Source organism: Rhamphochromis sp. 'chilingali' (assembly GCF_963969265.1).
Source record: "Rhamphochromis sp. 'chilingali' genome assembly, chromosome: 21".
Classification (NCBI taxonomy): Eukaryota; Metazoa; Chordata; class Actinopteri; order Cichliformes; family Cichlidae; genus Rhamphochromis; species Rhamphochromis sp. 'chilingali'.
Genome location: NC_137949.1, coordinates 26,750,753 through 26,761,867, shown reverse-complemented (window position 1 = coordinate 26,761,867; position 11,115 = coordinate 26,750,753). Strand labels below are relative to the sequence as shown.

Here is an 11,115-nt window from a genome sequence, read left to right as displayed (position 1 = left end):
AAATCTTAAAGGTGATCTGGACTGCATTTCCCACCTGTTAACGCCTTCCTTTAGAGTACGATGGGCTGGATTTGTGCCTGAGAGGCAACGATGAGGGTTAAATCATGCTAATATTGTAGCTTAGTCATTGGTTGACGCAGTCCTGGCGCGGTATTGTAAAGTTTACTGAGAGCTCAAAGCTAAAACAGCTACTTGGATACTGAAGTCTTGAATATGTTTCTATGATATCAACCACGATCGGTTGCATAAAGGTTAGCTTAAACACTGCTACACAGTCACAGACGTGCTCCGGTGAAAATGAACTAAAGGTTTGTTTTGGTCGGTTTCGAGTTGAAGCTAAGCTAAAGGGAGGCGCGCTGGGTTGTCGTTTACTACCAGCTGGAAAAAAGTGCTAGCACTGAGAGCTGAATCGAGATGAGTGTTTCACGGGAAATTAAACGTAAGTACCGCTTTCAGTTTACGTTTTTTGGGCACGTTTAACGGCTATTGTTATGTGACTATTAAAATTAAGTAACTGTTACATCTCGATTGTTTGCAGAGCTGCAGAAAGCAAAGAGCAAAGCCCAGAGCAGCAACAACTTAAAGGAGGAAGCAAACATCTGTAATCAGCTAGGAGAGCTGCTGTCCAGGAGCGGTGTGTATAGTCTGCCCAATATCAGCACTGTGTTATTTTAGCACTGCGAGTACTGCAGTTATGGATTGTTTTTGATTCTCCGCTCTTCCTGTCACAGCGTCACCATGTCTTATAGATCACCAACACTCTCGAATAATCTTGATTTTTCTAATAATTTTTGTCCCTTTACTTTATAACTGTGCAGGTGATCCTAAAACAATCTTTCAAAAGTGGATAAAAGTGCCATTACTTGCATATTTACTCCCACCTGGAGCCACTTGAATTTCAGTATTTTCCAGTTTGACCATGGCTGCTTCTTAGTACACAGCTGTGTCACTGTAGAGTTTAATCACGGGATACATTTCAGAGGCTTTACATTCATATGCTTTCTTATGCTTTTGTCTTCAAGTGAGTCAAATTTCATCTGGTGCCGATCAAGGTTATTAACTAAAAGCCAAAACTAGATGTGAAAAGCATTTAAATTAACTAAGATAAAACTAGAATGTAGAAAAAAGTTAATGATTTTTGTGAACTTGGAAAACTAAAACAATAAACGATAAATAGTGGACGCTTTGGCATTTATTTGGTAAAAATTTTTTATCACAGCTTGCCTGATGAAGCTTTGAAGTACATGTTTATTAAGATTCTGGATGTCAACAACACAGTGAGCCAACTGCTTTTAAAAAGTTCTACTTTCATTATGATACCAGTATGGATCCTGCCTCTGACATGTGCCCGCCATACAATAATAATTAAATCTAAAATTAGCCCTGAAACTAATAAAAACTAAACTGAAATGAGCAAACTGCAAGGTTATGTGCTGCACTACAATTCATCTGATGACTTTGATTAACGTAAACAGTTTGAGCAAAGGATGCAATGATATTCAGTCTAGTAATTCATTTATTCTTTATATGCTTTTTCATACCAACAACATTTTGTTTGCAGTGTAATTTTTTCTTTTGCCTTCCTCATGCAAAGTGTAACATTTACCTTTCTGCTTCATGTGTGTCTCAGGTGATTATCAGGCTGCCATTAGGGAGCACCAGCAGGAGTTGGCTCTCTCTGAAGTGTTAATTGATGTGATTGGACGAGCTGTGGCCAATCGTAAGATAGGAGAGTGCTTTGCAGAGTTGGGCAACATTGAGGCAGCTTTAAAAGTAAGTAAACTGACGCTTTATCAAAGTGATAAACTTCTAATTCAAGTGGTGTTTAGGACCTGCATAAGTGGATGTGTGTCTCTTCTTCAGCACCAGCGTCTTCACCTGGACCTGGCTCGATCTGTCAGAGATCATGCTGAAGAGCAAAGGGCGCTGGCCACTATCGGTCGGACCTACCTCTTCCGTTATGAAACGGACCAATCGAGGAAGAGCTTGGAGGAAGCAGAGGAGGCCTTCAGGAAGAGCTTGGGCATTGTGGATGACCGGCTGGAAGGTGTGTACTGTTTGTATCGTCCCAGTGGTTTTTAATGGGCGATTTCTTTGTTTCGTTATTCCTAATCCTCTACCTGGCTGCAGGGACTGTGCCACAGCGAGAGATCAATGAGATGAAGGCGCGTCTCTTCCTCAATCTGGGTCTGGTCTGTGATCATCTGGGCGAGCACAAACGCTGCAGCGAGTTCATCCGGCGAAGTGTATTTATTGCCGAGTAAGAACATCCTAAACTTTGCTCCACGTCTAAGCATGTCGATCTTTTTCATCGACAGCTTTTAATCGGCTTATTTTGTATAACTGTCAACTGAGATATCGCCGTTATTCCCCTGTAAAGGAAGAGCCAGCTGCTGGAGGATCTCTACCGTGCAAACTTTAACCTGGGCAACATCTACTTCCGTAACGGTCAACGCTCTAATTCGGTCCGCTGCTTAGAGCAGGCCAAAGAGTGCGCCCGGAAGATTAAAGACAAATTTAGTGAGAGCGAGTGCTTTCACTGCATCGGCAAGGTACGAGCTCCACCATATCCTCTTATTTTCTCCTGTTGCGATCATGCAGGTTTTGAAGTGCATGTGTGTCTTTAATTCTTAACATGCGATGCTAACAGGTGCAGCTGTCTCTGGGTGACTTTGTAGCAGCGCGACGATCTCTGAAGAAAGCGGTCTTGCTGGGTTCCCAGCAGCCGCTGGACAGACAGACGGTGAAGATAGCTTTCAAATATGGTGAGTGAACGGTTAGATATGTTTTTTTTTGTTTTGTTTTTTACTTGCTTGTAGCTGCATGGATGGTACAGTGTATTTCTTTCCTATCACGTAGCTGACCGAGGCTGTAAATTAGAGGAAGAGCTGGGGGAAGATCAGGGCAAAAAACCCAGCTCCCATCAGGCTGTCGAGTTGGCAGAGCAGCTTGGGGATCTCTGCTGTAAAGTTGGCTGCTACAGCAAAGCTCTGGAAGCTTATCAAGCTCAGGTGAGAAGCATCAAAAGAGTCACATGGCTAATTCTCACATTTTTTTCACTTTTTTTTTTTTTTTTTAATAGTTGCAACGTAGAGTCTAAATGTGACTTGTCTAAAGCGGTGTTGGTTTTGTTGTGTAGCTAAAGGGTGCTGAGGCGTTGGGAAAGCCTGCCAGGGAGCTGGCTGTCATCCACGTGTCCCTGGCTGCCACCTACGCAGACCTGAAACAACACAGCAAGTCAGTGGAGCACTACAGAAAGGAGCTGGCGTTACGACAGGGCAGCTCTACAGAGGTGATCTGCAAATTCACCCGTCTGCCCTGTGGTAGACATGAATGTGTGACTTATTACTTATATTTGTGCGCGTCAGGAGTGTAGCACGTGGCTAAACATCGCAGCAGCTCAGGAGGAGAGCGGCTGTGCTTTGGAGGATGTGGAGAGGAGCTACAATACAGCTTTACGCTGTGCTCAGGAGTCTGGACAGGCCAGACTGCAGGTGAGAGATAAATTAGTCAGCTGTGTTGAAAACTAAGCAGAAATTTAAGATGTCTTGTAAAGGCGCGGTGATGAATATCATGCACGACCAAAACGCACATTGACTTCCACAGAAGCGCGTGTTGAGGCTCTGGCTGGCGTCCCAGAGACGAAGCGGCTCATCGGATGCTGACAACACCGAGGCGAGGCTGCAGGAGCTGTGTGCTTCGGAGGGCTGGAATCCAGATGGGAGTGATGGTGAGGAGGAAGAGGAGGAGGAAATGGAGAACAGCGAACCGCTGGATGACAGTGATGTCATCCTCTCAGACTCAGGTAAAATGTGCGCGGGTAACTCTATCCGGAAAGCACTGACATCTCTATACAGAGGGATGCTTTGATTCACGTTACTTTTCATGTGGTTTGTAGACGATGATCTGGAGGGTTATGACAAGATGGTGTCAGGGAGGAGGAAAACAGGACGGGTGAGCGATGTGCGAGTTGTCATTTCTTCTTTGTAGACTGCGGTTTAGATCTTCATTCTTGGCCTTTTTTGTGTCTGTCTTTCTGCTTTAGTGGAACAAGCGGAACGAGAAGGGAGAGACGTCTCTTCACAGAGCATGCATAGATGGGAATCTGAAGCAGGTCCAGTACCTGGTAGAACAGGTATAAAGAAGATGATTCATTATTTTAATCCAATAAGTTTTTAACTCTTGGAATCAGGAGGGAAAACATAAAGTTGAGCACCATCAACATATAAACTGATTCACTCGTTGATGGTTGGTCACTATAATAAACAGTTCAGGCTTGAGGCTTTCTGCTTAACTCAACAGAACAAGTGCAGCAACAAACTTCTTGGACTTGAACTTCTTGTCTGAGTTTTTTAAATATTTACCACCTTAAAAAAAACAACAACCCTGCATCATGCAGTTTGATGAGAACATCGATTGGCTCAAATATAAATGATTTATTAGGAGTGTTCATGAAGATTGTATGGAGGAAAAAAAATGTACAGACAGAATCTGTAACGTCGAAGAGCCTGATGAAAGCTTTTGTTTCTTTGCATATCAGGGTCACCCAGTGAACCCCAGGGACTACTGTGGCTGGACTCCCCTCCATGAAGCCTGCAACCATGGTCACTATGGTAAGTTCTGTCAGAGTCTCTGGAAAACTGCACCCGCTCCCTCGCTCATCTTTCTCTGCTCTTCGTGCAGATATCGTGGCTCTGCTCTTGGAGCACGGCGCTAACGTTAACGACCCCGGTGGCCCTTTATGCGAGGGTGTGACTCCTCTCCACGACGCCGTCGCATGTGGCAATTTAGAAGTCACAAGGCTCTTGGTGGAACGAGGGGCCTGTGTCACACTGCGCAACTCCAAGGTTTGTGTGTTTGGCTGTGTTCAACCTGAAAGTCCATTTCAGCAGGATTTTCTTTGCTGGCAGAAGGTGGCAGTAAAATATCTTCTTTATTTTAAAAAAACAAACATGTCTTCCACACTTTAATGGATGACTTTCCTAACAGTGTTACAAACTTACGGGTCACACTGACCACATTGACAAGATTTACATACAGTTAGTGTGCACAGTCTTCATAGGTTCAAAAGTTATTGGACAAACATCATTTTAAATATAAAGACTGTTCTTAATACTTGGATGAGGAAAAATCAATTTAAAAAGTGGTTGTAATTGTAGGGTGATTAAAATCAGAGTAATTTGTTCGTTTTTCCTGGTTCTCGCTGCTGAGGCTGATTATAAAAATATTTTTAAAGTTATGAATCTCTCTGATAAAAGTTTTACTTTCTGTTACTCTGGTTAGGAATGAAATCCTGGACCATGCTTTCTGTTGGCAATATTGAATTCACCCCCACCTCCTTTGGAGAAAGTCCAGTCTGCTGAACTTGTGCGCCTTAATCTCACATTTTTATCTCCACCAGGGTGAAACTGCTTTGGACACCTTGCGTCAGTGGCAGAGGACCTACAGCAGGGAGCTGGATCATGAGACCAGGCAGAAGTGTATTGCTACAGAGAGACTTCTGAGGAAGGCGCTAGCAGGAGGAGGTGAAGCTCTTGCATCATTGCACTGCGTTAGTCTCGGTCTGCCTTTTTATACCTGCTTTCAAGCGCTCGTGTTTCTCACTTATCTCTGCCGACCACAGTGCCTGCAGCTCCGGCCCCGGCCAAGCCTTTTGATGCCCTGCAGGACAGCCAGCTGTTTGATGCGGAGAGTTCTGAGCCACTCTCGTCCACTGGAGGGGGCTCTTTCTCCCGCCAAGACTGGCCGCGAAGCAGGAGCTCGGAGGTGAAAGCGTCAGGCGCCAGCCGCAAACAGCGGCAGACCAATGGCTCAACACAGCGGAACAGAGCCAGGGGAACAGAAGCTGCTGTACTGTATGGGGTAATGTCTGATGATGCTTTCAGTGTGGACAGACAGAATACATCATGTCTTTTCACAAGTGTAGTAGATTCATCTATATTGTACAAGCAGAATTCTTCAGATCTTTGATGTGTAATATATATTTTTTAGATTAATAGCAGCAGCTCAGATGACAGCGAGCCTGACACCCCGGTTAGTCCTCTCCGTCCTGTCCGTCCTAGACAAGGTTTCCCAGCAGCTCAGAGTCAGAAAGAACCTCCTGCGAACAAAGAAGCTGCCTCAGTTCCCACCTCAGGACAGGAAGGCATCAGGCAGGCCTCTACGCCGTCTGTGTTTGCCCGAGAAGAGTACCACAGTGCCATCAGAGGCTTGGGCAGCGCCAAAACACTTCTCCAGGGTCTCTCGCAGCCTCAGCTCTCCAGCACACCTGCCGTTTCTTCCAGCACCAAATCAGCTCTTGTTCCCGAGGACGAGTATCTGGCTGATGACTGGTTGGAAGACGATTTGGTGGAGATCCAGCCGAAGAAAAAGCGGAGGCTTCGGATGGAGCAGAATGGGCCAAGAGTAGAGGAAACTGCTTCGTCTTCTGCAGCTCGAAGTCAAAACAAGCATTTAAACTTGGACACAACCTGCAGAGGTAATTAGTCTGGATTTGTTTGGTTTTTCTTTTTCTTGGTTTTGCCAGTTTTGTAGCTTGTTGTGCCCTTTTTCTTTCAGGATCTGCAGTTTCCTCCCTCTCCAGTAGAGGCCTCTCTCAGAGAAAGAACAGCTTGGGGAAGCCTCACCAGGTCAAAATGACTCAGATACCAGGTGTGGCCAGACTGGGGAGAAGAGAAGTCAACCGGTCACACAGTCCCACTGTTACAGAAGATGACGATTCGAGATCAGACACACCGCCCCCACCTCTCCTTATCCATGCTCAGGTCAGAAGTGGAATGCTCTTTTGCTGTTTGTTAGTTATGGATGGAGTAACACTAAGGAAATACACACAACACAGTGATTGTGAATAAGTCACTCCAAGTGTGAAAAGGTGATAGTCAGAGTGAGACTACACATGAATTATTCAGGAAATGCACACTCAGTGAGAGAATAACTATAATTCAGTGTCACTAGGGGATCTAAGTTAAAGATGATGTGTCTTCATTTCTGATTCATTTGAACAGTGATGAATGTGGACGTAAATGAGTGTGAGCTGATCAAAACTGGGGAGCTGTTTTTACATATTTCTGCAGCCTGGATGCCGTGGGCTTTGTCAGGAGTAAAAGATGACATCGCTCATTTCGGATCTTATATATAGTTATACCTTGGTGTTTTGTAGCATCAGCTGACAAACTTTTACTTTCCTGATGTTTAGACTTTCTGATTCCTCCACAGACTCTGCTTTGTCTTTCTACTAAGAGTTGACGACATTAAATACAGATGTTTTAACAGTGCTTGAATGTTTTATTTTGTTTACTCTAGCCTCCAACTCAAACTTTGGCTGCTCCTATGCCCACGTCACTTCCTCCACCAATCAGAATGAGGGTCCGGGTTCAGGAAGACGTCTTCCTGATCCCAGTTCCACAAAGGTCGGTGAAAAGTTTTAAGTTTGAGCAGTATATAAAAATAAATCCCAATCTGATTGGTATAGTATTTTTTTGTTGTTGTTGTTGTTGTTGTTAATTTCTGTTTAATCACCTCCCATTGCTCTGCATCCCAGTGAGGCCAACTCCTGCTCTGTGTCGTGGCTGTGTGAGCAGGCAGCTCAGCGTTACTACCAGAAATGTGGCCTCCTGCCTCGTCTCTCTCTGCAGAAAGAAGGCGCTCTGCTCTCCCCGCAGGACCAGCTACTGGCCGTCCTGCACACAAATGAAGAGGTGAGGTGACACTGAGGAGAGCCAGAAGTGACCATACTTGGACCACAGACAATTTAAAAGATGCTGAAGACTACCATGATTGGTTTATGAAGTCTGATCACGAGTCTTTAAGGCAAATGTTGTCACCGTTGCTATCTTGGATTTAAAAAATAAAACAAAACACAGTGACAAGAGGACTGCTATGACTGTGAAACAGCTTGCATGTCAGCCAGTGAGCATACTCCTTTTCTTAGACACAGTATGACCCAAATTCATAAAATAGACTTTCTCATAGACACAGAGGTCTTTTTGAAATCACTGATAGAAGGAATGCAGGTTCTAGGTCCTTCCACAATGACTTTGTTTTTCTTACCCAGATGAGGCATGCAGGTTTTAGACTGTATGATTCTGGTAAGAAGGTGAAGGGCTGACTATGTTAACAAGCTGCCTGAGAAACAACAATCTGAGAAACTGTAAAGATTAGAACCATTTCTATTACCAGACTGGATGCTGACTTGCTTTAGGAGCCAGCTTCCAGGAGACACTGAAGGAATCACAGTTTTTGGGATTGAATCCTTGGCTTCACTTTCCCGCACCAGTGCAGGATAACTGATGGGTTTGTGTTGCAGGTTCTGGCTGAAGTTTGCTCGTGGGATCTCCCTCCTCTCCCTGAGCGATACAAGAAGGCCTGTCAAAGTCTGTCAGTGGGTGAGCAACACAGAGGAAATGCATTATAAAACGCACACATGTGCATTTTTGTATTCTGTTATGAAGTACCGTCTCTTTCTACCTGTAGATGAGAACAAGCGTGTCTCCCGGCTATGTGAGGTTCAGGACCGGGGTTTCTCCGTGTCAGTGTGCGGACTCGGTTTGGCCGCCTCTTCCCTCAGCCCGCTCCTCCGTGCCCTAAAACTTCAGGCCAGCCTCACTGAGCTGCGAATTTCTGGAAACCGTATGTCTGACGACCTTCTCCCTGAGCTGATTGCCACAACGCTCACCATGCCTCGTCTGCAGCTGCTGGACATTTCTGCCAACTGCATTACAGGGGACGGCCTGGAGAAGGCTGTAAATGCTTTAAAGGGACAGAGTGCACCTGCATTCCCGGTAAGGGCCTCAGCTAGCCAATACTGGCAGCTCCAGGTTTACCATCTAACCTGTATTTAACTACCTCTGTTCTTAATAACTACCTTAGATCTTAATAACAAGCTAACGTGATTCGTATCAATGATATCTGTCAGAGAGAATTGGCTCTCGTGATCATTTGCTTTTTCTGCTCGTTTCCTCTCAAAGTGCCTGGAGGAGCTGGACCTCAGTATGAACCCACTGGGGGACGGCGTGTCTGAGTCTCTGTCCTGTCTGCTGTCCTGCTGCCCTGTGCTAGCCAAGCTGTCTCTGCAGGCCTGTGGCCTCACTGCTCGTTTCCTTCAGCAGCATCGACTGCTGCTAGCCAGCGCGCTCACAGGTGACTCTCTAACAAGCAGCTGACTGAAGCCTTAAGCTTCACTGAACTCCCACCCATAAGCAAAACTGCAACTAACTTTACATCTTCTGAACGTTCAGGCACAGGCCATTTGAAAGCAGTGTGCCTGTCCCACAATCCCCTGGGCTCCACCGGCTTTGAGCTGGTGTTAAAGACTCTGCCCCTCCACTGCCTCACACACGTGGACCTGTCAGCTGTCTGCAGAGGGCCTGCTGATTACCCGGCACTGGAACACCTCGCCAAAGTCCTTTCACAGGTGTGCACGCAAAAATCATGCAATGTCATTTATTGTCGAAAGATATAACTGTGCAATCAGGTTAAGATTTTTGTGTTTTTGCAGGACGAGTGCTCTCTGACCCACCTCAGCCTGGCTGCAAATGGGCTGACAGACAGCAGCGTAGCTACCTTGGCGAGGTTTGTGTGTGCGGGTGTCATTTCTACGGCTCAGTTATTACTCATGTTATTAGGGCTTTGCCTTTGTTTAAATTGTCACTCTTTACTGGCCTGTTGGACTTTTTATTATTATTTCACAGGTGCCTCTCGTCGTGTCCCACACTGGTGAGTCTGAATCTGTCAGGAAATCCGTCTGTTACATCAGCGGGACTTCACAACATCCTGGCGTCTGTCAGAGAGGCCCGTCGACCACTGACACTTCTAAACCTCGAAGGTATGCATATGTGTGATACTCCATGGACATGGAGTTTCACACTAATTCACAATTTGGATTTCTTTGATGTTTTTTATCACCTGTGCAAAGTTGTACTTGGCAACAGTTTGTTTCTTGCTATCAGTCTGTTTCCTTTTGACACATTTCTAAGTTTGAACATTTAGTATGTATGCACAGAGGTGTTACATGATGAGTACACACACAGACATTACAATATAGACGTGTGGTTTGAAGATTAAAAAAAAAAAAAAAAAAAAAGATTAGTTGTGAATTAATTTTCCATTTTATGGAGCAGAAAACATTGCTGGATGCTAGCTAATAGGCTACATTTGGATGTCAAATATTTATAGGGGGGAAAATGGAAATTATGGATATGAAATAAAATGTTTCTTTGTTGCTTAACCTGCAGGTTGTCAGGTCTCTGGCCCCTGGGAGAGTCAAGACCTGGACAGTTTGTCAGAGCTGGTCCAGGATATCCGTCTTTGCTCTCAGGCCCTCAACAAGCTGGACCGACAGACCTTGAAGCAGCGATGGGACAGGACTCAGTCACACGGACACTTTCTCGACCGAAACTCCAAGTGCCTCCTCTCTGCCACCTCCACTTGAGGGTGGCAGGTGTGTTCATAATAAATAATTAATAATGAATTATTAATTTCATAATAATTCATAATAAAAGTGGTAATTTTTATAAACATTTTGGTTAATGAGGCTACACCAAAAAGAAACAAGATAAAAACAAAATAAAGTGACATGGTGTCCACCAACAGTCTGTTGATAGCTTGTGTTTTATGCATTTTTGTCTGCCTTATTTATACATGTAAAGCTCTGTATCTGTATAAAGAGTTTGTGTTAGTGTGTGAGAGGTTGATTTAAAAAAAAAAAAACCCAAACACAATTAAAGTAACTGACGATGCTATACGTTGACATCGTTCTTTCACTGTAAGACTCAGCAGGCTATGGTGAATAATCACAGCGATTTTCAGGTCTCTGAAGAAATCTATCTAGAACATCCATACACATTCACACTCCGATCAATGCATAGGAGGTTAGTATCTTGCCCTTAATTTGGCATGCAGACTAGAGCAGCCTGGGATCGAACCACCGATCTTCTGGTTAGCGGTTAGATTTGGCCTTTATGGAACACCCAGTCAAATAAAAAGGTAAAAAAAAAACATGTTTGATGAAATAAAATGGATTTCTTTAAACTGTTTCAAGTCAGCAAAACAGCAGGATGTGAGATTCTTGAGTGCACTTTTCATACAGTGAAGCACTCCTGTATTATTTGTGATCCA

The 11,115-nt window shown here is 44.6% G+C and overlaps 1 protein-coding gene across 1 annotated transcript; it reads left to right on the top strand.

Annotated features, from left to right (window-relative positions):
• The first annotated feature begins 149 nt into the window (after positions 1–149).
• Positions 150–10,587, top strand: tonsl (tonsoku-like, DNA repair protein). Its single transcript, XM_080870583.1, has 28 exons — positions 150–439; positions 539–634; positions 1,631–1,773; positions 1,864–2,047; positions 2,131–2,260; positions 2,381–2,552; positions 2,651–2,765; positions 2,860–3,011; positions 3,140–3,292; positions 3,369–3,494; positions 3,607–3,805; positions 3,899–3,954; positions 4,046–4,135; positions 4,541–4,613; positions 4,684–4,847; positions 5,402–5,525; positions 5,624–5,862; positions 5,992–6,478; positions 6,559–6,764; positions 7,303–7,409; positions 7,541–7,697; positions 8,306–8,384; positions 8,473–8,780; positions 8,967–9,138; positions 9,237–9,412; positions 9,497–9,570; positions 9,690–9,823; positions 10,233–10,587. Exons 1-28 carry the CDS (start codon positions 415–417, stop codon positions 10,427–10,429), a joined length of 4,338 nt encoding a protein of 1,445 aa, XP_080726709.1. The 5' UTR covers positions 150–414; the 3' UTR covers positions 10,430–10,587.
• The last annotated feature ends 528 nt before the right edge of the window (positions 10,588–11,115 follow it).